This window comes from Manihot esculenta, chromosome 5 (assembly GCF_001659605.2).
Source record: "Manihot esculenta cultivar AM560-2 chromosome 5, M.esculenta_v8, whole genome shotgun sequence".
Taxonomy (NCBI): domain Eukaryota; kingdom Viridiplantae; phylum Streptophyta; class Magnoliopsida; order Malpighiales; family Euphorbiaceae; genus Manihot; species Manihot esculenta.
Genome location: NC_035165.2, coordinates 1,538,478 through 1,564,651, shown reverse-complemented (window position 1 = coordinate 1,564,651; position 26,174 = coordinate 1,538,478). Strand labels below are relative to the sequence as shown.

The 26,174-nt window shown below is 42.1% G+C and overlaps 2 protein-coding genes and 1 non-coding gene across 5 annotated transcripts; 1 reads left to right on the top strand and 2 right to left on the bottom strand.

Moving 5' to 3' along the window:
* Positions 1-3,202: 3,202 nt before the first annotated feature.
* Positions 3,203-3,274, bottom strand: TRNAC-GCA. The gene has a single exon. It is a non-coding gene; the product is annotated as a tRNA-Cys (tRNA).
* Positions 3,275-3,474: 200 nt separating this feature from the next.
* On the top strand, positions 3,475-6,246 carry LOC110615708 (pyruvate dehydrogenase E1 component subunit alpha-3, chloroplastic). 2 transcript variants are annotated; one of them, XM_021757748.2, is made up of 3 exons: positions 3,475-3,947; positions 4,407-5,187; positions 5,558-5,611. In XM_021757748.2, exons 1-3 carry the CDS (start codon positions 3,702-3,704, stop codon positions 5,590-5,592), a joined length of 1,062 nt encoding a protein of 353 aa, XP_021613440.1. In that variant the 5' UTR covers positions 3,475-3,701; the 3' UTR covers positions 5,593-5,611. The 2 variants fall into 2 exon arrangements, with proteins under 2 accessions (XP_021613440.1, XP_021613439.1); XM_021757747.2 differs by lacking the exon at positions 5,558-5,611 and adding an exon at positions 5,783-6,246 and having other exon boundaries at positions 3,486-3,947.
* A 645-nt stretch (positions 6,247-6,891) lies between these two features.
* LOC110615655 (conserved oligomeric Golgi complex subunit 4) lies at positions 6,892-26,054 on the bottom strand. 2 transcript variants are annotated; one of them, XM_021757650.2, is made up of 3 exons: positions 25,919-26,054; positions 24,832-24,869; positions 6,892-7,775 (listed from the first exon to the last, which is right to left on the bottom strand). In XM_021757650.2, the coding sequence occupies exons 1-3, from the start codon at positions 25,979-25,981 to the stop codon at positions 7,241-7,243; spliced, it is 636 nt and encodes a 211-aa protein (XP_021613342.1). In that variant the 5' UTR covers positions 25,982-26,054; the 3' UTR covers positions 6,892-7,240. The 2 variants fall into 2 exon arrangements, with proteins under 2 accessions (XP_021613342.1, XP_043812584.1); XM_043956649.1 differs by lacking the exon at positions 25,919-26,054 and adding an exon at positions 25,184-25,252.
* Between the last annotated feature and the right edge of the window lie 120 nt (positions 26,055-26,174).

The following is a 26,174-nucleotide window of genomic DNA, read 5'->3' as shown; positions in this document are numbered from 1 at the left end:
TGGATTGATTTAAATTTTTAATAAAATTTTTTATTTTTTACACTTTAAAATTTAATTAAAATATTTAATGATAAAAATTATTAAAAATAATATATTATTATTATTAATTAGTTTAATTTAGTTTTCTAATTTTTTTCAATTAAAATTAAAATAAAAATAATTAAAATTTTTGAAAGTAAAAATTGAATTAAATTAAAAAAAATAAAAAAATTAAATTAAAATTTTAAATTAATTTAATTTGATTGACTTTTTTTTATATTTAAGTTGAATACTGTTCACCTTAGGCGCCATTGGGAAATGCAGTTGTTATCCTTTTTTTTCTTGTGTATATTATGATTTATTTGTTCAAATCTTTAAATTTTCATTTAAAAAGTTTTTTTTTCTATTTTTTACGATATTAATTATTGTGTTTTATGAAAATGTATAAATTAATTTGAAATTAAAAACATGTTTATTGATTCTTATGATTTATTGAAATTAATTATTTATTTTTTAATAAAAATTATTTATTTTTTTAAATCACTCAATTAACAATGTATATGGATTTTTAATTTTTTAAGGAATATTTTGATAGGCTTCCTTCAGTGATATGACACAATGTGTTTAAATTATATTATGCAAATGTGACAAAATTAAACAAAATTCTAATACTAAGTTTCACTCATGGAGATTCACTTATAAAAAAAAAATTAAAAGATTCTATACAATAAATTTTCATTATACCTATAAATATAAAAATTTTTATTTATTAATTATATTAGTTGAATTTTTTAAAAAATTATTAACTAATTTAATTTTTTTATAATTTAAAAGCAAATTTTATCTTTTTACTATGTAAAAATTACACATAATCTAAGTTTCGGAATAGCCGTTCATAAACCTTTCTGTTTTTACAAAATAATAAGTTATTTTCAACTTTTTTCTACATCATTTAGTTTATAATATTTATAATATTTAATTTTAATTGTATTTATTTTTTTAAATTTTAATTATATATAATTTAATACTTAATAATTTTAATTATAACGCTATGTAGTTTTTTATTTAATAAAATTACTAAAAAATTTTGATTATATAAAGGACAAAAAGGGTAAAATATAAAGAATTGTTAGTAATTTAATCCTTGTTGAAATGTTTGGCTTTATATTGAATTAAAAATAGTGAATTTTAATGGTAAAAATAGCACAAGTCTAAATGATGTGGGGAAAGAAAAGGACATGAGTTGTTTTCATTCATGTATGGCACCGGTACAATCCAAAGACACTGCACATGGTCGACACGCATCCACAGCCGCATAACCTTTTTCTTCAAAATCCAAATTGAACAAGCAATCAATCTTCATATCGGCAATCACTTTCTTCTCATTGCAAACGCATGGTATAATACTATCGGCTTCTTAGCTAGGGCGAAACAAAGATAAAAACACTAAAATTCACGAGCAATTAATTGTGGACTACAAAATAAATTCGACCACTAGATGCTTTCAGGATTGAAAATCACTCTCAATGAGTTTATTGATGTTCACATTAAAATGAATGCGTTCGTTATTAAAGTTTGAAAAACAAAATCAAATACATACATAAAATAAATAAAAAAAAGCATATTGTCACGGTCTAAAGGTGATGAGATTATCGCATGGCGAAATCGGCTAAGTAATATTGGTAGTGCATGAAGTAGTCAATTGGGAGGCCAACAAACCAATTATACATTCGGGGCAATTTTTGTGCTACAAGCTGCCAAGGGGCTGAATGATGTTAAGTCAGGGGCTAATGAGGTACAGCGAGTGGGAAAATCATTGGTCGGTGACGGGATGCTAGACTGTCAAAAATGGGTTGATTTGAGATTAGCAGGTGGTTAGGGTGCAAAGCAAGTCAGTAAGAAAATGAGGTTCACTAGGGGAGTTGTCAAGGGTTAGCATGGTTGTTGGATGTGTTGTTGGGCCACTAGGACAGTGGTAGGCCATTAGAGGCAAGATAGGGCCCGTGACGTGGCAAGTTACTAGGAAGAAATAGGCACAAGTCTAATACTGCAGAAATGAGGTTCATGGCTATAGTGGAGGTGCAACATGAGATGGGCTTGCGTGAGATTTAGCACGCGCTGCCTAGAGTACAAATGAAATTCACAGATACGTGGCCTAGCACATAAATGAGGTTCAGAAGCGAGATGTTCAGTGAGAAAATGAGGTTCATATGCGTGCGGTCCAGTGCCCAAATAAGATTCTTGGAAGCATTATAACACGCACAACATTAAGCCTACAACAGGCAGGGGTGTGCAAAATTGGGTTAGAGCATTCTCAGGCCTGACAGACACGCCCAAATAAGATTTAAAATGGAAAAAAAAATTTAGAATGTTTCAGAACTGCCGGGAGACATCCACTAGTAAAATGGAACCAAAATAAAGCCAAAAAAAATTCTCCTGAAAACCTCTTGGAGACCACAAATTCTAGATAATTCTAAAAGATATTTTCATGTAAAAGTTTTCCAAAAAACTTTTAAGTTCTAGCCATAAGTTGAATGCTTAAGCCTTATAAATACCCCATATGAGGTTTATTTGTAGTCATGAGACACTAGAATTCTGCTAGACAAATATACCAACTTCCATTGTAATTTTTCATCTTTAATAGATTTTCTCTTAGCCCTAAATACTCCTACGATCTTGCCATCTTACTTGCTTATTTATTTAGCTTCCTAGTGTGAATGATTGGCTTTTACAACACTTTACGGTTTCAATTGTTCAAGGTTTTGCTTGTAATTCACTGTGTGTTCAAATCAATCTTTCTTTTTATTTATTTTCTATTATGTTTTTTGAGAATAAAGTTTATTTAATTTTTTGAAAGTCTGAATTAAATGCCGTACAACTTTAAGTTTTTTTTAAAGAGTCGAAGGCAAATTATACCATGCATGTGCAGGTGAAAATTCAATTTTTTTCTTAAATTTTGAATAATACAATCCATTTCTTTTTTTTATTATTAGTGAACACATGCATATGTATCTAATAATTTGCCTATGAAACTATTCATTCTGTGCTTTATTTTGACAAATTTATATACATTTTTCACATATTTTAATGAAGCGTTAGGGTATTACTAAACATGATTGGTTCAATGGAAAATTAGTCAAGAACATTATTCCCAAAAAAGAATTATTTCCTCGAAGTCTGTCCTCTGAAGCACTAAAAATTAGCAATATAATATAAATAAAAAAGGGCCCAACCGGGTTCGAACCGGTGACCTCTTGATCTGCAGTCAAATGCTCTACCACTGAGCTATGGACCCATGATGAACGTTAAGTACATTTTCTAATAGATTAATCAAAAAGGATAGGTCCGCTCAAAATTCTAGTTTTACCATGGAAATAGAAATAAAAATAAAATTAAAAATACACGAGTTTTGCTTCGTATCGGCAATCCAGCATCGTCTCTTTGATAACTGATTGGTAATTCATGAAAAACGACATGATTTTGTAATCCCCCCCCCCAAATAAAACGATACGGTTTTATCTGAGTTCAGAGTGTGCAGTTGAGAGTTGGGTGGCTTTCTAACATTAGTTTCATTTTCAATCGGGCGGTTACTTCCACGCCCTCTTCCCTTGTTTCCTCCGCCCTTCTTTCTCCTCTTATAGTCTTTTTCTTTCTTCCCCTTTCTCTCACTTTTCTTCTCTCCCATTTGCTTTCTCTGCTGTTTCTTACGAAGAGAAAGCACAATGGCTTCTGCTTTCTCTGCCACCAAGTTCACTCAGCCTTTGCCTCTCAATACTACCACTCCCAGATCTCACGAAAACCTCTCTGTTTTCGATCCTCTCAAAAGCACTACTTTTCTGGGATCTACTCGCAAACTTCGCTTCACTTCTTTTTCCAAATTGAATCGACTCAATTCCCACCGTCCATCACCTGTTGTTGCCGTTTCTGAAGCCGTTAAGGAAAAGAAGCTCAAATCAAAATCCAATCTGGTAATCAGTTCCTTACATCTTTCCTTCCCTCATTCCAATTTACCCTCTGTTGGGATTATTGATTTGCTTCGGGAGCTATTTCTTTTTCTTTTTAATTTTGTTTTGCTTTATAGTTCGGAGTGTTTGTTAGCATGGAGGAACCGAGAAAGAGGGAAATTATACCCCATTAAGCTTAATGCAAAACCTCTGCTGTGGTGCTTTACTTTGTCTTATTTATGTTAAAAGGACCAAGGATTCAACATTTAATTTATTTCCATGCTAGCCTTCTTTTAGTAAACTCAGTATCTATACTTCCCTTGTTTTCGCTAATGTTTCTAGGGGGTTATGATTCTCTAATAAGCTTTGATGTGTATTTATGTGTGTTTACTACTTGATATCGAAATTTGAAAACTCCGTTTAAGGTGCTATGAGAGATGAAGAACTTAATTGTTTTATTTCTTTACTTCTTTCTGTATTTAGTTGATCACAAAAGAAGAAGGCTTGGAGCTATATGAGGATATGGTGTTGGGCAGAGCCTTTGAGGACATGTGTGCCCAGATGTATTACAGGGGAAAAATGTTTGGTTTTGTTCATCTCTATAATGGTCAGGAGGCTGTGTCAACTGGATTCATCAAGCTGTTGAAGGAGCAGGATTATGTTGTCAGCACTTATCGTGATCACGTTCATGCCTTGAGTAAGGGTGTCCCTGCTCGTGCTGTAATGAGTGAGCTATTTGGCAAAACCACCGGGTGCTGTCGGGGCCAAGGTGGATCTATGCACATGTTTTCGAAAGAGCACAATGTGCTAGGTGGTTTTGCATTTATTGGTGAGGGAATTCCAGTAGCAACTGGAGCAGCTTTTACCTCTAAGTATAAGAGGGAGGTTCTGAAGGAGGGAGATAGCGAGGATGTCACTTTGGCATTTTTTGGAGATGGAACTTGTAATAATGGACAATTCTTTGAGTGTTTGAACATGGCGGCATTGTGGAAATTGCCTATTGTTTTTGTTGTGGAGAACAACTTGTGGGCAATTGGAATGTCACACTTGAGGGCAACTTCAGATCCACAGATTTGGAAGAAGGGTCCAGCATTTGGAATGCCTGGTGTTCATGTTGATGGAATGGATGTTTTGAAAGTTAGGGAAGTGGCCAAGGAGGCAATTGAAAGGGCCAGGAGGGGAGAAGGACCAACTTTGGTGGAATGTGAGACTTACAGGTTTAGAGGACACTCATTAGCAGATCCTGACGAGCTTCGTGATCCTGGTGAGCGTCAAAACTATTTCTTTCAAATTCATTGTCTTCTTTTCTTCCTGTTCATTGATTAACCTGTTGGAATTTCATTGTTTTGCTTTGTGATTTAGCTTTTGTCTATGCAACTTTAGCTGATGATATGTTTTGACAGCAGACCTAGCATAACTATGTTCCCTTTAATAGTCCATCTTGTAAAAAAAAATTATGTTCACCTTCATTTGAATCTTTTATTTGGTACACATTTGATTGAGATGCTTCTCTATAATTGAAAACATGTATTGATTTTATTTTTCCAGCAGATAGGCTTCCAGAGGCTATTTGAGTCAAATTAAGTTACCATGAAAAGTCTCTGGTGATTACTGATTAGTCTCCATTTTTGCAGCCCGGTTGTATATTGTACAAATATGTAGTGATTAGAGACACCATGTAACTCCGACAAAAAAAAAAAGACACCATGTAAACTCACAAAAGGTTTGCATATTTAGCATTCTTAGATTAGTTGACAGAGAGCATCAATGAAACCGTTTTGACGAAGCAACTTTTTCATCATTATTCCAGTAACTTCATAAGGTTTTCTCCCCCTCAATCTTTTGGTTTCGTTTGGCAGCTGAGAAGGCTCACTATGCTGCTAGAGATCCCATAACATCCTTGAAGAAATATATGATTGAGAAAGGGCTAGCCAGTGAAGCAGAGTTGAAGGCCATTGAGAAGAAGATAGATGAAGTGGTTGAGGATTGTGTTGAGTTTGCAGATGAGAGCCCTCATCCACCCCGTAGCCAGTTACTAGAGAATGTTTTCGCGGATCCAAAAGGCTTTGGGATTGGACCTGATGGGCGGTACAGATGTGAAGACCCCAAGTTCACCGAGGGCACTGCCCATGTCTAGGTTTTAGACTTTTGGTTGTTCTGCATGAGGTTGACAGTAGATATTTATAGCAATCACTCGTGCCCTTAAATGTAATGCTTCGTCTTGTGTTCTATTTAAATTTGGTTTTTTTCTTACCTCTAATTAATCCTTGTTTACTGGACCCTTTTTTTTCCTAATTTTGGAATGGAAACCTCAAATTCTTCATGTTCCTTTTGCTCCATTCGGAAAGACAAATAATCCCATGTTAGAATATTATTGCAATGGAATGTTTGTGCTTGAAGTACCTTATAAAGTCATAGAATTTATTTGAAGTAATTAAGAACTAAATAAATAAATGCATCGATTTTTTTAAAAAGAAAATTATGAAGGGAGAAATTTATTTTAACATGAGAGCGTCTTGAATTTTTAATGGTGGATTTTATTAAATAAATTGTATTTCATTAAAATTTCATTATTCTTAGTCTCGAACCCCTGCAATTCAATTAATTTCTACATATTAAAATTTTACAATCTTTCCATGAATAGATAATAGAAACTTTTACATTTCTCAGCAATTTTCTAATTTCGTGTTCTGACAAGCATTCAACATTTGAAAGTGTTTTATTCCACGAACATTTAAGGCCTTCCGGAGCAAAAATATACTCTAAAAGAAATTCTTTTGTAAGTTACTAAAAAGTTGTAAAAGTTTTTTAATACTCTCCTACTAATCCATTTCTGACATAACAGTATGATAAATTTATTTAAGAAAAGATCATTGGCACAATACAAAATTAAAAAGATTCAGCTGTTATTTTCATGTGCATCAAATATGTTAATAATTTCTCTGATTGAAGTTAAACAAGCATATCCTCCATCTTCCAAAACCAAACAACAGTAATGGACGAAGTATTATACTGCAAAATTCTTCCAAATCTGTACAAGCAAAATTCCCTTTTGGCCTCATAATCTAAGCATTTTTTTTTTACACCGCAAGTTTGAAAGATCAAGTAAACTAAAGAAATAGTAGAGCACTAACCAAAGTTTCTTCAAACAATAAAATAATCCTAGCATGCCAGCAAAAGACTAAAGGGAAGCGTAGGAAGATGACAACGCCTGATCTAATACCTGGGCCAAATGATGACTGTTTTGGAATTACAACTTGAGAGCAGCAATTGCTTCAGGTTTAAAATCAACCCTGAGACCCAACACTCTCCTAACCTCAGCAGGGGTTAACCTCCAGGTCATAGGTCCCGTGTCCCGAATTTTCACCCCAGAAATTTAGAATTTCAGATGCCTTCTCCAAGTTCAGGATGGTTGCTATTTGAGTGAGTCGAGCAAACTTGTCTCTAACAGTCCTCCCAGTCATGCTTGAGAAATGGCTTACCAGAGCCCTTGTATCTCTGTCAAGCTGAAGGCCTCCAAGCTGATTAAGCATTTTCTGCATCATTATCACTTCGAGCCTCTTCACAATGAAGTCAATGACCAAATGCACAAATGAATCGTAGTTGTTTGATGTCATTAGAGGCTGAAGCCATGACATGTTTGTCTCAATAGCATGGAGAAGACTCTGGACTGATGGGATATTCACCTCATTATCTGCATATTCTGCCTCAGACAACTCATAGCTAATGGTTGTTACTCCATTATCTAACACTGGACGGATTCGAGGTGTCACATTTAACACAAGTTTTTCCATGCCGGCAATCAGGGTTTGCTTGAAGGTATTGCTCATATTACCCAACTCTGACAAGCAATGTAACGACCCCAAAATGAACCGTCACCGGCGCTAGGATTCAGGTCGGCTTAAGACCGCCAGAACTCGTAGCAAGCCTGCTATACTCTCTGTGTACCTGTAAAACTCATACATGATCATACATTTTCTGTGAAAATAAAAACTCTTTGCTGAACCAAGGCTTAACCTGTGCATGCACTATCTCTGTACTCTGTACTCTGTACTCTGTACTCTGTACTCTGTACTCTGTACTCCTGACTAGAGCTTGCTCTAGATGGGTTAACTCATACCTATTAAGCCTGGTTTTTCACATACAGAAAAACATATATACATATCCAGATCATGTATACAACATACATCACTAAGTCAAGCACATGTCTAACTTTAGACACACAATTATTACATCTCTTTAATATTACATGTCCACTCTAGGCTATTATAAATCTCTTTACTCTTTCCGTACTCTGCTGGACTGTCCCTGTACACTGTACACTGAACCTGCAAAACTGGGATTAAGGGAGTGGGATGAGCTCTATAACCCAGTGAGTAGAACAGTAAAATATCTCAGTAAAACATGATCTCATGGAATGCGTCATAACACAGATAAACCACATCAAGAGTAAACCTGTCACCATATAGTCCCAGTAACTCTGTGCCAGGGCGTAGAATCGAGCACCTGGTCTTCCTGTCATATATGTATATGTGTATATAACACCTCTGTACTTACCATTGCCAGGGCGTAGTCAAAGGCTCCTGGACTTTACTATATACCTGCCAGGGCGTAGTCAAAGGCTTCTGGTCTTTACTATACCTGCCAGGGCGTAGTCAAAGGCTCCTGGTCTTCCTGTCTGAGACTATTGGATCATTCAGCATTCACCCACATCAACAAATAACTATGCAATGCAACATATTCGTGGATACTAATGCAATCAACCTAGTGCATAATCATGATGCATGAGATATGCTAAAACATTCCATTGTGCAAGTTCAAGAAAAGAAGTAAGTTTAGTTCCACTCACCTCTGGCTATCTGGACTGACTGACTCTGCAGGCTCTGTAAAACTCTGGAGCAGAACTCACTGCTGCTCTCTCTGGTTCCTCTGGTCTGTATAGGTACAGATAAACTCAAATGAGGGACCAAACTAGCTTATGAAACGAGCTTATAAATCACTCTATTAAACTCCCCAAGAATCCCCTTAACCTCACTCAACTATCCATGCAAAGCATGCAAAAGAAGACTGGACAGAACACTTTCGGCGGCAGGTTCGGCGGCCGAAAGTCCTCTCCAGAGACGAAACTCAAGCACCTTCGGCGGCCGAATCTCTACTTTCGGCTGCCGAACCCTTTCGGGGGCAAGTTTCGGAGGCCAAAAGGCACTCCAGAGACGAAAGTCTCTAACCTTCGGCGGCACCTTCGGCGGCCGAACTTCCCTCCAGAGCCGAAAGTCCAAAAGCTCGGGGGCAAGCTTGGGCAGCCGAAGCCACCTCCTCACACCTCTTCAGGGGTTCGGCGGCCGAATGTACCTTCGGCGGCCGAACCTGAGTTCATCAGCAGGGCAGAAACGTGCCCTGCCTCTCGCCAAATGCACCAAACTCCTCTCCAATTGCACACCACACTTCCTCCACTTGCATACACTCATGTATATGCTCAAAGGGGTCAAAAACTACCTAAAAACCCCAAACACACAACACAAACAACACAGAAACAAGCTCTATGCACAAAATCATCAAAACCTCACAAATAACCCTATTCATGCAACTCTCTCCATAAACCCCATAAAACCTTCGGAAAACATACAAACAAGCTCAGGATCTTCACTTACCTTGGGAAAACAAGTAGATGAACGATCCTAACGTGGAGTTTTGGAGCAACTTGCCTTCAAACTCTCCAAACTTCATAACTTTGAGTTTTTAAGCTTAAAACCTTCAAATATCATAAAAACTAATCAAATCTTTGCATGAGTTAATGAAAACATGAAGAAATACTCACAAAGGACAGGGTCTCACCTCAGAAGACAAAAGAAACGGTGTTCTCACCGCTTCAACCGACTGAGGGCCATTTATAGGTGGCTGGCCAGACCACCTTCGGCGGCCACACGTGAAACCGAAAGCCATGCATGTTCGGCGGCCGAACCTCAACTTCGGCGGCCGAACCTGGCTTTTCTGCCTTGGTTCATTTCACTCAAAAACTCATTTCCTTATGCAATAAACTTGATGAACATAGTAAAACATTATAGAAAAACATAAATCTAACCCGTCTAGAGACTTCCGACATCCCGGATTCCACCGGAAAGCAGCATGCCGATGCCGGACTCTAGCCGGGTATTACATTCTCCCCTCTTTAAGAACATTCGTCCTCGAATGTTCCAAAAACAAATAACGAACAGATAAAAAGGAGGAAACTAACCTCAAAACAAATATGGATACTGCTGAAGCATAGATTCCCGCGTCTCCCAAGTGCATTCTTCTAGATTATGGTGGTTCCACAGAACCTTCACCATCGGAATCTCCTTGTTCCTTAGCTGTCTGATCTGTGTGTCCAGAATCCGCACTGGCTGCTCTATATAGGTGAGATCTGTAAGAATCTCCACCTCAGGCTCACTCAGAACCTGATTCGGATCTGACACAAACTGCCGTAGCATAGAAACATGAAATACCGGGTGAATTCTCTCCATAGAAGCAGGTAAAGCCAGCTTATACGACACATTCCCGATCCTCTGCAAGATCTCAAAGGGTCTAATGTACCGTGGAGCTAACTTACCCTTCTTTCCAAACCGAACCACTCCTTTCATTGGAGACACTTTCAGCAATACCATATTACCCTCCTGAAACTCTAACTGCTTTCTGCGAACGTCTGCATAACTTTTCTGTCTGCTCTGCGCTGTTCTGATTCTCTCTCTGATCATGGGCACCACTCTATTGATAATCTCTACTAACTCTGGTCCTGCAAGAGCCTTCTCTCCTATCTCTTCCCAGCAAACAGGGGATCTGCACTTCCTCCCATACAAAGCTTCATAAGGAGCCATCCCTATGCTAGCATGATGGCTGTTATTGTAGGCAAACTCCACCAAAGGTAGATGCTGCCTCCAAGAACCGCCAAAGTCTAACACACACAGTCGAAGCATATCCTCTATGGTCTGGATGGTCCTCTCTGACTGTCCATCAGTCTGTGGGTGGAAAGCAGTGCTAAACTCTAATCTCGTGCCCAATGCACTCTGCAAACTTCGCCAAAAGCGGGAGGTAAACTGAGGTCCTCTATCTAAGACTATCGACACTGGAACACCATGTAATCTTACTATTTCATCCAGATAGACCTGTGCCAACTTATCCACAGAATAGTTACTCCGAACTGGAAGAAAATGAGCAGATTTCGTGAGTCTGTCCACAATCACCCATATAGAGTCTATCCTGTTGGACGCTGCTGGTAAACCCACTACAAAATCCATGGCTATGTTCTCCCATTTCCACTCTGGAATCGGCAATGGGTTAAGCATTCCAGCTGGTTTCTGATGCTCTAGTTTCACCCTCTAGCAAACTTCACAAGCTGTCACAAACTGCGCCACTTCTTTCTTCATGGCTGGCCACCAATAGACCCTTTTCAGATCCTGATACATCTTGGTGGCTCCTGGGTGAACACTATACCGCGCATTATGAGCTTCCCTCATAATGTCTTCCTTCACATTGCTCCTATCTGGTACACAAAGGCGACTCCCATAACGGAGGATCCCTTTGCTGTCAAAACGAAACTCTGCACTGTTGCCTGACTGAACAGTCCTGGCAATTTTCATCAACTCAGGGTCCTCATGCTGTCTCTGAGCTATCTGCTCCAGAAACACAGGTGTCACTCTCATCTGTGCTATCAATGCACCTGTACCAGACAACTCTAACTGTAACCCCTCTTCTAAGAGCTTGTACAGCTCCATCACAACTGGTCTCCGCTCTGCTGCTATATGGGATAAACTGCCTAGTGACTTCCGGCTTAAGGCGTCTGCCACAACATTCGCCTTACCCGGATGATACTGGATCTTACAATCATAATCACTGAGCAATTTTACCCATCTTCTCTGCCGCAAGTTCAGCTCTCTTTGACTCAAGATGTACTGTAAACTCTTATGATTAGTGAAGATCTCGCATTTAACCCCGTAGAGGTAATGCCGCCACATCTTAAGTGCAAAGATAACTGCTGCCATCTCAAGGTCATGGGTAGGGTAATTCAACTCGTGCTTCTTCAACTGTCTAGAAGCATAAGCTATCACCCTATCACTTTACATCAAAACACAACCCAAGCCCACTCGAGATGCATCACAGAACACTGTGAAATCCTCATTACTCACAGGCAGAGCTAACACTGGTGCCGTGGTCAATCTCCTCTTGAGTTCCTTAAAGCTCTCTTCACATTGGTCTGACCAGACAAACTTCTGGTTCTTCTGAGTCAGTTTGGTCATCGGAGCTGCTATCTTTGAGAAGTTCTGAACGAACCTCCTGTAGTAACCTGCCAGTCCCAGAAAGCTTTTAATCTTAGTCACTGTCGTGGGTCTGGGCCAGTTAGCTACAGCCTCTATCTTCTTGGGGTCTACCTCAATACCCTCTGCTGATACCACATGTCCCAAAAAGGCAATGCTCCTCAACCAAAACTCACACTTTGAGAACTTGGCATACAAACCATGCTCTCTCAGTGTCTGCAGAACTATCCTCAGATGCTGGGCATGCTCCTCTACATCTCTGGAATACACTAAAATATCATCGATGAACACAATGACAAAGTGATCCAGAAACTCACTGAAAACTCTGTTCATGAGATCCATGAATGCTGCAGGGGCGTTAGTCAACCCGAACGGCATCACTAAGAACTCATAATGTCCATATCTGGTCCGGAAAGTTGTCTTAGGCACATCTGCCTCTCTGACTCTCAACTGATGATACCCGGATCTTAGATCTATTTTCGAGAAACAACCTGCTCCAGCTAGCTGGTCAAATAGATCATCAATCCTAAGTAGCGGATACCTATTCTTGATAGTGACTTTGTTCAACTGTCTGTAGTCGATACAAAGTCTGAGGGATCCATCCTTCTTTCTGACAAAGAGCACTGGAGCACCCCAAGGTGAGGTACTAGGGCAGATGAAACCCTTATCTACCAAGTCCTGCAACTGCTCTTTTAACTCTTTTAACTCTGCTGGTGCCATCCTGTAGGGAGGAATAGAGATAGGTCTGGTACCTGGCAGCAATTCAATTTCAAACCCTATCTCCCTATCAGGTGGGAGTCCTGGTAAATCGTCTGGGAACACATCGAGAAACTCTCGGACGACTGGTACTGCGGCTGGTTCCCTCACCTGACTGTCTAGCTCTCTCACATGAGCTAGAAACCCCTGACAACCCCTCCTAAGCAAACGACGAGCCTGAAGGGCTAAAATCATACCTCTGGGTGTACCTCTCCTGTCTCCTCTGAAGACACACTCTGACCCATCCTGGTCTCTGAGACTCACTACCTTCTCTCTACAGTCCAAAGTAGCACTATATGTAGATAACCAATCCATCCCTAGAATGACATCAAAATTCGTCAAATCTAGAACCACAAGGTCAGCTGGAAGGTATCTACCCTCTATAAACACTGGACTAAAACGACAGACTGACCATGCCACTGATGGGTCACATTTAGGTCCACTGACCCAGAGAGGATACTCTAACTCAGAACTGATCAAACCCAATCTCTCTATGGCTCTCGAAGCAATAAAGGAATGAGAAGCACCGGGGTCCATCAAAGCATACACATCTGAACACCCAATGATGAGATTACCTGACACCACTGTGTTCGACGTGTTTGCCTCCTCCTGTGTCACAGTGAAAATCCGTGCTGGGGCTACCGGATTTCCACCTCGGGAACCTGCTGCTGAAGTAGAGGCTGCCCCTCTCCCTCTACCTCTGCCACTACTCTGAGGCATGACTGGAGCTGCTAGCCGTACAACTGGCTGTACCACACTGCCTGAACTCATCTGCTGGGATGGTGCAAAAGTCACCTGAGGACAATCCCGAGCAATATGCCCTTCCTGTCCACATCTAAAACAAGCTGTAGATCCCAACCGACAAACTCCGCCATGTGGTTTTCCGCATCTTCTGCAGACTGGAGCTGTGCCAGAGCTTGAGCCACTACCTATTCCCAGACCTGACTTGACTTTATTCCAGAACTTACTCTTTGTTCCTTTTGCTCTATCCCATCTCTTGCTGCCTGACGTGCCTGCACTGGGGGCCTTAAAACCCGAAGCCTGTGCCTTTGACTGTTTCTGAATATTGGCACTAGCTTCCATTTTCCTGGCTGCGTCTACTATAGTGTGGAAACTCTCCTTTTCTGCTGGAAGAATCAAGGAAGAATACCTGGGATGCAATCTCATAGTATATCTCCTTGCCTTCTTCTGATCCGTATCATAGGCTTGACCTACATACTGAAGCAAATCCAGGAACTTATCTGTAAATTCATCAACACTCATCTCATCTGTCTGTCGCAACTGTTCGAACTCTATCACTTTCATCTCCCGAGAACTGTCAGGAAAAGCCCACCCTGCAAACGCATTGGCGAACTCTCCCCATGACATGCTGTCCATTCTGGGTTCCACATAGTTCTTAAACCATTCTCTGGCTTTCTTGCATTTTAATGTGAAACCTGCCATTTCAATGGCTCTCCTATCGTCTGCTCCCAATTCACTGGTTATCATCCTAACTGCTCTGAGGTAATCAAATGGATCATCTCCCGTGTTGTATTTAGGAGCATCCAATTTCAAGTACTCCGTCATTTGTACCTTACCTCCAGAGGAGCTAGGTTGATGTCTATCAACACCAGGGGCTCCTGGTTCTGGTGATGGTGGAGGTACTGGTTCATTTATTTCTGGGTGTGCTGCACTTGGATGGATAGGGGAGGGTGGATACATAGGATATGGTGGATATGATGATGGGTAATAGTAAGGATATGGCATATATGGCATAGATGTAGGATATGGCACAAAACTAGAGTACTCCGGCATACCTCCCATCGGATACTCTGAGTCCTGCGGAAAGGCTGGATATCCATAACTTGAGGCCTGAGCACCTCCCTGCGACTCTCCCATACCTTCCTCAAATCTGCCTAAACCCATACTGTCATCTCTAGACTGGTCAATCTCCATTGCCTCCCTTCTTTCCTCTGATCTTCCTCCCCTAGCTGTACCTCTTCTGCTCTCGTCTACAGACCTTCTCGGGTCTATAGATGTACCTTCCCTGCTAGATCTCTGAGACCTTGCCCTCGGCAATGCAGGAGGACGAGCAGCTGTTCTCTCACTCTCTGGTGGGACTCCAGTCAATCGAGCTGATCGACGAGTTCCTCGCATCTTTACTCTCTGGAAAACAACACATAACATAGCACTTTAGCACATAAACAACACATAACAATAAGGCACATGCATAACTCATGGCATATCACAGATAGGACGCAACACCCTATCCTAGTGGACATGATTTCCTATTGTGCTTGACCACTTCTACCCTCTATGAGCCCGACACTGTCTCTATAGGTCCGATCCTGTGAACCTAGGGCTCTGATACCAATCTGTAACGACCCCAAAATGGACCGTCACCGGCGCTAGGATTCAGGTCGGCTTAAGGCCGCCAGAACCCGTAGCAAGCCTGCTATACTCTCTGTGTACCTGTAAAACTCATACATGATCATACATTTTCTGTGAAAATAAAAACTCTTTGTTGAACCAAGGCTTAACCTGTGCATGCACTATCTCTGTACTCTGTACTCTGTACTCTGTACCCCTGACTAGAGCTTGCTCTAGATGGGTTAACTCATACCTGTTAAGCCTGGTTTTTCACATACAGAAAAACATATATACATATCCAGATCATGTACACAACATACATCACTAAGTCAAGCACATGTCTAACTTTAGACACACAATTATTACATCTCTTTAATATTACATGTCCACTCTAGGCTATTACAAATCTCTTTACTCTTTCCGTACTCTGCTGGACTGTCCCTGTACACTGTACACTGTACACTGAACCTGCAAAACTGGGGTTAAGGCAGTGGGATGAGCTCTATAGCCCAGTGAGTAGAACAGTAAAATATCTCAGTAAAACATGATCTCATGGAATGCGTCATAACACAGATAAACCACATCAAGAGTAAACCTGTCACCATATAGTCCCAGTAACTCTGTGCCAGGGCGTAGAATCGAGCACCTGGTTGTAATACCCGGCTAGATTCCGGCATCGGAATCCCTACCTTCCGGCGGAATCTCCGTTGGAATCTAGAATTCTGAAGATGCCAGAGGCTTCTAGAGGGGTAAAATGTGTTTTCTAAAAATATTTTCAAATGATTTTAAGGGTTTTAATTGAAAGAAAATTTAGTTTTGAAGAGAAAAGGCCAAGGAGGAAGAACCCAGGTTCGGCCGCCGAAGGTGATGTTCGGCCGCCGAACATGAGATGGTTTCGGATGGACTTTTGGCTTCCGAAAGTTGAGTTGGGCAGAAACCAGGTTCGGCTGCCGAACCTCAAGTTCGGCCGCCGAACATGGGGGACTTTAGGGTGCTGGTTTGGCCGCCGAATGTGGCTCAGCCGGTCGCCTATAAAAGGCCTCAGACCGAAAATGGGCGAGTTTTCTCCCCATTCTCGTGCCCAGGTGAGTTTATGTCCTCCCTTGGTCGATTTCACGTTTTCCTTCAATCTTCTATGGTTTTCATGAGTTTTATTCTTGGTTTTGAAGAGTTTTAAGCTTGGATCAAGGATTTGGAGCTTGGAGACCCCGGAGCTAGTTTCCTCCACATCTCCAAGGTTCGGGTCACACCAACCCTCGATCTCTAAGAGGTTAGTGTAGATCTCTGCTTTTCTTTATGTTTTAATGAGTTTTACGTAAGTTTTAAGGAGATTTGATGTATGTGTTTGGGTAGATATGCATGATAGGGTTTATGTGAGTTTTGTGCCCAATGTATGATTACATGATGTTTTGTTGGGGTTTTAAGTTAGTTTATGCCCATTTATGCATGTGGGAGTGAGTATGCATGTTTGGGAGAGAGTATGTAAGGATTTGGGTGTATTGAGTTTGGTTTTTGGCTTGGCAGAATCGGACCTGTCGTCCAGAGGGGACCAGGTTCGGCCGCCGAAAGGAGTTTCGGCCGCCGAACCTGCATGGGAGGCAGTCTTTCGGCTGCCGAACGTGCCCCCGAAGGCTGAGTTTCGTTTCTGTCCTGGGGTTTCGGCCGCCAAACCTGCCGCCGAACCTACTCGAGTTTCGTCTCTGGAAGGGACTTTCGGCCGCCGAAGGTGCCGCCGAAAGTGCCCTGTCCAGCCGTTTCTTGGGTGTTTCCTATGCATGTTTTAGTGATGTTTAGAGGGGTTTTTGGGGGTATGTTTATGAGTTGTTTAGAGTGTGTTTGGCACCTCATTCAAGTCCACCTGTGTAGGATCGGACCCGAGAGACCGAGGAGGCCAGTAGTGCTAGCAGTTGCAGAGTCAGTCAGTGTCTGCCAAGAGGTGAGTAGAACTAAACCTAATCTTTTATGTACGAAATATAATGCCTAAAGCATGTTCATGCATCATGATTATATGTAGTAGGCTGTTTGCACTAGTTCACGAATGTGGCGCATTGCATTATTTGATGTTGTTTTCAGGAGGTTTGGACCAAGGCGACTTCAATAGCCCATATCTGTCATTGAGTCTTGGGTAAGTCCTTCGAGAGCCGGACAAGTACATGTAGGAAAGTCCTTGTGAGCTCTCTGTGGACTGGGCACCCTGTCATGTATGGTACAGGCCTATGCGAGCTCCTTTGGGGGAGCCGGGCACCGACAGAGGGATTTTTGAGGTCATGTCCGATCCTTGAGAGTAAAGGATGCTAGCAAAAAGGAACTCTCTAAAAACATTCCGTGGGGAATAGCATGAGCCCGGAGACGGACTAGAGACAGTTATGTGATTTCTTTGTGTTATGACGCATTTCATGAGAGCATGTAATTAATGAACTGTTTTCTATGTTTCTACTCACCGGGCTTTTTAGCTCACCCCTCTCCCCTAACCCCAGTGTTGCAGGTTTGAGTCAGAGCTCAGAAGTCAGCAGGGTAAAGATTAAGTGACGTGTGTTTGTAATGTGGTAGTTTATGTTTACGTTACAGTTTAGTAGTTTTAGAAGTGGACATGTAATATAAGATGATGTAATGTAACTGAGTTATTGAAATGTAAGGTTAATTGGAGTTATATTTATGGATTAGTACTGTGCTTGGCCCTGAGACTTGGTTGGTCCCTGTTTAATACATGATGTATGTTTTGGTTTATTGTTGAGTTATGTTTGAACTAATCTTGTGGCATGTGTTGTTTACCACGCTATGGTAATGGATAAGGACCCTAGAGGAGGTCTTATGTTTGTGGTTTGAGGCATGCACAGGTTAGGTTCTAGTTCTTTGGATGTAATCCCAGCTTGATGTATGTTATGTTGACCCAGCTAGAGTTTTGATGAGGACTCTAGTAGGGGGTCCTTTTATGTTTCAGTTATGTTGTATACAGGTCGAGCTCGGTAATTACATCAGATGTTCCAGTTTTTATGTTAAAGTTTTGATCATGTATGGGATTTGACCAGGTGATAGTATGTATGTTGGCTTGCTACGGTTCCCGGCGGCCTTAAGCCGATCTAGATCCTAGCGCCGGTGGCGGTTCGGGCCGTTACAGAGGGGTATCGGTTTTCGGGTCGTTACAGATATGGTATCAGAGCTTTGGGCCTCGAGAGTACGGTGTGTTGCACATCGGAAAGAGGTTAGCTTAGAGGTCATAGAAGGGCAAGCACAATAGGAGAAATCATGTCCACTAGGATAGGATGTAGAGTCCTGTCTTGTATGCTGACGTGGAATGCCATGATTTTATGCATGAGCATTACTGTTATGTATGATATGCTATGTATGTTGCAGGTTCATGTGTTTTCATATGAACCGTATGATGCTAATGATTGTTTGATTGCTTGTGTGTTGTTCTTCAGAGGAGCCAGAATGCGAGGTGCTCGTCGATCTGTGGAATCGACTGGAGTTCCATCTGAGAGGGAAGGTATGGACACCTTTCCCCCTGCTCTGCCAAGAGCGCAGTCGTGGGGAGTCAGCAGATGGGGAACATCAAGGGACCCTGGAAGGTCTTTTAATGTAAGTAGAGAAGCAATGGCTCTAAGAAGGATGTCAGCTAGTATGAGGGAAGTAGAGATGGATGTTCAGAGAAGAGATGTTAGTTTGGGAATCAGAGTGTCAGAAGAAGGTATGGGAGTTTTTCAGGAGGATGCTCAGACTCGGGATTCCAGAATCTCAGGTTCAGGAGGGAGTGATCCCTCCACTTTGAGTACAGCCTCCACGAAAAGCAAGAAGTGGGGCAGAACCCTTAGGGGTAAGAAGAAGAAGTTTTGGCAGGATTTGAAGGCTAGTTTGGGTTTTGGTGGCTCAAGCTCTGGCTCAGGCAGTTCAAGGTGCTTGAGGTGCGGAAGGCCGCACAAAGGAGTCTGTCGGGTTGGAACGACAGCTTGTTTTAGGTGTGGACAGGAAGGACACATAGCACGTGAGTGTCCTACTGTGCCCCGGTTAGTACAGTCTCAGCCAGCAGCTCCAGCCGTGGTTCAGGTTAGCGGGCGAGGCAGAGGAAGAGGGTCAGCCTTTTCTTCCGAAGGTTTCCGTGGAGAAGGTCCGTCAGCTCCAGCTCGGATCTTCACCCAAGCTCAGCAAGAGGCAGACACATCGAACATGGTGGTGTCAGGTACGCTCACTTTTGAATGTTCTGATGTGTATGTTTTTGTGAACCCTAGTGCTTTTCTTTCTTTAGTTGCTCTAGGAGCCGTCGAGAGGTTGAGTTGATAGCTTCTGGGCTAGAGTGTTCTCTTTGGGTCAGTGGACTCACGTGTGATCCATCTGTGGCAGAGTCAGTCTGCCGGTTCCAGTTCTGTGACAGTTGAGGGTAGATGCCTTCCACCCGACTTTGAGGTTCTAGACTTGACTGTCTGGACATCAGTTTAGGGTTGGACTGGTTTTCTGCTCGTGGTGCTACCTGGTCTGCAGAGACAAGGTAGTCCAGGTTCAGAGGACAGGATGGGTCAGAGGTTTCTTCTGAGGGAACACAGTAGGGATGCCTAGAGGTTTGATGTCAGCCTATCAGGTTCGTAGGGTACGTAGGAGGGATTGTCAGAGGGTTCTAGCTCTTGTTTGAGAGTTTAGCAGTCAGGTTCAGGGAACCAGCCTCAGTGCCAGTTGTTAGAGAGAGTTCTTAGATGTTTCCCAGCGAGTTGTCAGGTTCACCATCTGTTAGGGAATTGAGTTGGTATAGGAGTGGTGTCTGGACGCAGAACCATTTCTGTCCTTCCCTATAGGATGGCATCTGTAGTTGAGAGTTGTCAGAATAGAGGTGAGGCTTGGTAGACAAGGGTCTTATCCGACTTAGTACCTTACCCTGGAGTGTTCCAGTATGGTGGTGGGAAAAGAAGGATGAATTCTAGAGACTTTGTAACAACTGTAAGCAGTTAAACAAGGTCACTACCAAGAGCAGGTATTCCCATGCAGGATGGATGATCTATTGGGACAGCTATTAGGAGCTGTTTGTTTTCCAAGATAGGTCTGAAATCCGGGTACTACCTGTGAGAGTTAGACTTAGATTGGGTTAGCAGTGAGAAGAAGCCAGTTAGGTTAGATGAGAAGAGAAGAGAAGAGTAAGGATCAGAGTAGCGCAGCGGAAGCCAGTGGAGTTCAGGAGTAGGTTGGGTACTGCTAAGGTGTTTCTTTTGGAGACCCTGGAGTTTTACTCCAGCAGTGCCTGTGTCTCTCTTTTAGGAGAGAGAGTTTTAGGTTTTGCTTGCTGGTTTGCTTGCATGTTTAAGTATGATTGATGTTATGATTTGAGATGCCTGTTTGTTGTGAAACATTCGGGGACGAATGTTCTTAAAGGGGGGAAGAATGTAATACCCGGCTAGATTCCGGCATCGGAATCCCTACCTTCCGGCGGAATCTCCGTTGGAATCTAGAATTCTGAAGATGCCAGAGGCTTCTAGAGGGGTAAAATGTGTTTTCTAAAAATATTTTCAAATGATTTTAAGGGTTTTAATTGAAAGAAAATTTAGTTTTGAAGAGAAAAGGCCAAGGAGGAAGAACCCAGGTTCGGCCGCCGAAGGTGATGTTCGGCCGCCGAACATGAGATGGTTTCGGATGGACTTTTGGCTTCCGAAAGTTGAGTTGGGCAGAAACCAGGTTCGGCTGCCGAACCTCAAGTTCGGCCGCCGAACATGGGGGACTTTAGGGTGCTGGTTTGGCCGCCGAATGTGGCTCAGCCGGTCGCCTATAAAAGGCCTCAGACCGAAAATGGGCGAGTTTTCTCCCCATTCTCGTGCCCAGGTGAGTTTATGTCCTCCCTTGGTCGATTTCATGTTTTCCTTCAATCTTCTATGGTTTTCATGAGTTTTATTCTTGGTTTTGAAGAGTTTTAAGCTTGGATCAAGGATTTGGAGCTTGGAGACCCCGGAGCTAGTTTCCTCCACATCTCCAAGGTTCGGGTCACACCAACCCTCGATCTCCAAGAGGTTAGTGTAGATCTCTGCTTTTCTTTATGTTTTAATGAGTTTTACGTAAGTTTTAAGGAGATTTGATGTATGTGTTTGGGTAGATATGCATGATAGGGTTTATGTGAGTTTTGTGCCCAATGTATGATTACATGATGTTTTGTTGGGGTTTTAAGTTAGTTTATGCCCATTTATGCATGTGGGAGTGAGTATGCATGTTTGGGAGAGAGTATGTAAGGATTTGGGTGTATTGAGTTTGGTTTTTGGCTTGGCAGAATCGGACCTGTCGTCCAGAGGGGACCAGGTTCGGCCGCCGAAAGGAGTTTCGGCCGCCGAACCTGCATGGGAGGCAGTCTTTCGGCTGCCGAACGTGCCCCCGAAGGCTGAGTTTCGTTTCTGTCCTGGGGTTTCGGCCGCCGAACCTGCCGCCGAACCTACCCGAGTTTCGTCTCTGGAAGGGACTTTCGGCCGCCGAAGGTGCCGCCGAAAGTGCCCTGTCCAGCCGTTTCTTGGGTGTTTCCTATGCATGTTTTAGTGATGTTTAGAGGGGTTTTTGGGGGTATGTTTATGAGTTGTTTAGAGTGTGTTTGGCACCTCATTCGAGTCCACCTGTGTAGGATCGGACCCGAGAGACCGAGGAGGCCAGTAGTGCTAGCAGTTGCAGAGTCAGTCAGTGTCTGCCAAGAGGTGAGTAGAACTAAACCTAATCTTTTATGTACGAAATATAATGCCTAAAGCATGTTCATGCATCATGATTATATGTAGTAGGCTGTTTGCACTAGTTCACGAATGTGGCGCATTGCATTATTTGATGTTGTTTTCAGGAGGTTTGGACCAAGGCGACTTCAATAGCCCATATCTGTCATTGAGTCTTGGGTAAGTCCTTCGAGAGCCGGACAAGTACATGTAGGAAAGTCCTTGTGAGCTCTCTGTGGACTGGGCACCCTGTCATGTATGGTACAGGCCTATGCGAGCTCCTTTGGGGGAGCCGGGCACCGACAGAGGGATTTTTGAGGTCATGTCCGATCCTTGAGAGTAAAGGATGCTAGCAAAAAGGAACTCTCTAAAAACATTCCGTGGGGAATAGCATGAGCCCCGAGACGGACCAGAGACAGTTATGTGATTTCTTTGTGTTATGACGCATTTCATGAGAGCATGTAATTAATGAACTGTTTTCTATGTTTCTACTCACCGGGCTTTTTAGCTCACCCCTCTCCCCTAACCCCAGTGTTGCAGGTTTGAGTCAGAGCTCAGAAGTCAGCAGGGTAAAGATTAAGTGACGTGTGTTTGTAATGTGGTAGTTTATGTTTACGTTACAGTTTAGTAGTTTTAGAAGTGGACATGTAATATAAGATGATGTAATGTAACTGAGTTATTGAAATGTAAGGTTAATTGGAGTTATATTTATGGATTAGTACTGTGCTTGGCCCTGAGACTTGGTTGGTCCCTGTTTAATACATGATGTATGTTTTGGTTTATTGTTGAGTTATGTTTGAACTAATCTTGTGGCATGTGTTGTTTACCACGCTATGGTAATGGATAAGGACCCTAGAGGAGGTCTTATGTTTGTGGTTTGAGGCATGCACAGGTTAGGTTCTAGTTCTTTGGATGTAATCCCAGCTTGATGTATGTTATGTTGACCCAGCTAGAGTTTTGATGAGGACTCTAATAGGGGGTCCTTTTATGTTTCAGTTATGTTGTATACAGGTCGAGTTCGGTAATTACATCAGATGTTCCAGTTTTTATGTTAAAGTTTTGATCATGTATGGGATTTGACCAGGTGATAATATGTATGTTGGCTTGCTACGGTTCCCGGCGGCCTTAAGCCGATCTGGATCCTAGCGCCGGTGGCGGTTCGGGCCGTTACAGAGGGGTATCGGTTTCCGGGTCGTTACATTGGTCTTCCTGTCATATATGTATATGTGTATATAACACCTCTGTACTTACCATTGCCAGGGCGTAGTCAAAGGCTCCTGGACTTTACTATATACCTGCCAGGGCGTAGTCAAAGGCTCCTGGTCTTTACTATACCTGCCAGGGCGTAGTCAAAGGCTCCTGGTCTTCCTGTCTGAGACTATTGGATCATTCAGCATTCACCCACATCAACAAATAACTATGCAATGCAACATATTCGTGGATACTAATGCAATCAATCTAGTGCATAATCATGATGCATGAGATATGCTAAAACATTCCATTGTGCAAGTTCAAGAAAAGAAGTTTAGTTCCACTCACCTCTGGCTATCTGGACTGACTGACTCTGCAGGCTCTGTACAACTCTGGAGCAGAACTCACTGCTGCTCTCTCTGGTTCCTCTGGTCTGTATAGGTACAGATAAACTCAAATGAGGGACCAAACTAGCTTATGAAACGAGCTTATAAATCACTCTATTAAACTCCCCAAGAATCCCCTTAACCTCACTCAACTATCCATGCAAAGCATGCAAAAGAAGACTGGACAGAACACTTTCGGCGGCCGGTTCGGCGGCCGAAAGTCCTCTCCAGAGACGAAACTCAAGCACCTTCGGCGGCCGAATCTCTACTTTCGGCTGCCGAACCCTTTCGGGGGCAAGTTTCGGAGGCCAAAAGGCACTCCAGAGACGAAAGTCTCTAACCTTCGGCGGCACCTTCGGCGGCCGAACTTCCCTCCAGAGCCGAAAGTCCAAAAGCTCGGGGGCAAGCTTGGGCAGCCGAAGCCACCTCCTCACACCTCTTCAGGGGTTCGGCGGCCGAATGTACCTTCGGCGGCCGAACCTGAGTTCATCAGCAGGGCAGAAACGTGCCCTGCCTCTCGCCAAATGCACCAAACTCCTCTCCAATTGCACACCACACTTCCTCCACTTGCATACACTCATGTATATGCTCAAAGGGGTCAAAAACTACCTAAAAACCCCAAACACACAACACAAACAACACAGAAACAAGCTCTATGCACAAAATCATCAAAACCTCACAAATAACCCTATTCATGCAACTCTCTCCATAAACCCCATAAAACCTTCGGAAAACATACAAACAAGCTCAGGATCTTCACTTACCTTGGGAAAACAAGTAGATGAACGATCCTAACGTGGAGTTTTGGAGCAACTTGCCTTCAAACTCTCCAAACTTCATAACTTTGAGTTTTTAAGCTTAAAACCTTCAAATATCATAAAAACTAATCAAATCTTTGCATGAGTTAATGAAAACATGAAGAAATACTCACAAAGGACAGGGTCTCACCTCAGAAGACAAAAGAAACGGTGTTCTCACCGCTTCAACCGACTGAGGGCCATTTATAGGTGGCTGGCCAGACCACCTTCGGCGGCCACACGTGAAACCGAAAGCCATGCATGTTCGGCGGCCGAACCTCAACTTCGGCGGCCGAACCTGGCTTTTCTGCCTTGGTTCATTTCACTCAAAAACTCATTTCCTTATGCAATAAACTTGATGAACATAGTAAAACATTATAGAAAAACATAAATCTAACCCGTCTAGAGACTTCCGACATCCCGGATTCCACCGGAAAGCAGCATGCCGATGCCGGACTCTAGCCGGGTAGTACAAGCAAGATTTCACCTTTTCTATTTCTGCTGACGCAGGGAACACCTACAGAAATTTATTGAAATCTGTTAAATGCCAAAAAATCAAAACGCTTTTGACAAACAAGCAGAAAACCCAATACGCAAATGAGTAAAAAAATAACCAGAATAAAAAAATCAACAGAGAACTATCTGAAATAGCTTTCAAAAAACATCGTTCAATCCAAGGAATAATTTTGAAGTGATTGGCAGGCTAGCTGACAACCTTCCGCTGTCTTTTTTTGGCTCAAAAAGTGGAGTTGAGACAAAGCTAAATCTATTGATTGTAGCCCATGAAAGACGGATCAAATTAAAAACTAAAGGTTAGCCGCCGACAATCACCAATATCACTTGCTGATGCGGACATATTCACACTCTCGCAGCACATGCAGTAGATCCCTTCAAAACATTCTGCCAAACATTCGAACGGATTAGCAGATTCTGAAATGTTTAGGAGAACTACAGTGAGAAACAGCATTCAAAGTCTTGGAGCATTATGAACTACAACTACCAAATCAATCTATTTTTATGCGATATCCAGCCCAACCTATAACTTTCATTTAAAGAAAAAGGTTAAGGACAAGAGCGGAAACCTTATGCAAACTTAACTTTATACATGAAGTTCAAGCTATATCCAATCTAAACTAGTAAGGAGATGGTACGCTCAATCTATCCACAATCATGTTCCTTTCCCAGCTTGCAGAATGTCCAATCAACCTAGCAAGTTTTTTCAGGAAACTGAAGGCATCATTTTCCATGACAAGCTTATAAAGAGAACCCTATGCCTATGGTTCAAGCATTCCTTTAGCAAGTCATTATAGATTAAGCAACCAGCAAGATTGAGATATTCTACTAGCCGCTATTAAAGAGCATAACTAGATTACATTAACCATCCCATCGGAGAATTAGAAATGCATATGAACTTGCAAATAGTCATGCTTTTATATGATTGCTTGTAACATTACCACATAAAAAATTAACATACCTTTTCTTGCCACAAACAGTAAACTAACAACAGCAGCAAGAAAACAAGAGAGTGAATATGCTAGTATCACTAAATTAAGAATTATCACTCACCTCTGCGCATTGCTCTTCAATCTCATGTTTTAGCTTCACTGCATACTCGTTACTCACATCCATATTATTCAATGCAGTTGCAATCTCTGTCCCAGTTTTTTTGCTCACAAACACCACCCAAAATCAGCTTTGCACCAAGGTTTGGTTCTCTCATTTTCTGTTGCAGAGCTTCATTGTATTCTTTTTTTTTTTTTGTCGAAAGCTTCATTGTATTCATTATCCAACAAACTACTTGCACCACTCAAGATTGCAATGA

Coding starts and splice junctions, on each gene's coding strand:
- LOC110615655 (XM_021757650.2), bottom strand. CDS start 25,981: ATGGATGTGAGTAACGAGTATGCAGTGAAGCTAAAACATGAGATTGAA. Junction 24,870..25,918: donor TTGAAGAGCAATGCGCAGAG/GTGAGTGATAAT, acceptor AAATTTCTGTAG/GTGTTCCCTGCGTCAGCAGA. Junction 7,776..24,831: donor GAAATAGAAAAGGTGAAATC/TTGCTTGTACTA, acceptor GGGGTCGTTACA/TTGCTTGTCAGAGTTGGGTA.
- LOC110615708 (XM_021757747.2), top strand. CDS start 3,702: ATGGCTTCTGCTTTCTCTGCCACCAAGTTCACTCAGCCTTTGCCTCTC. Junction 3,948..4,406: donor TCAAATCAAAATCCAATCTG/GTAATCAGTTCC, acceptor TTCTGTATTTAG/TTGATCACAAAAGAAGAAGG. Junction 5,188..5,782: donor TGACGAGCTTCGTGATCCTG/GTGAGCGTCAAA, acceptor TTCGTTTGGCAG/CTGAGAAGGCTCACTATGCT.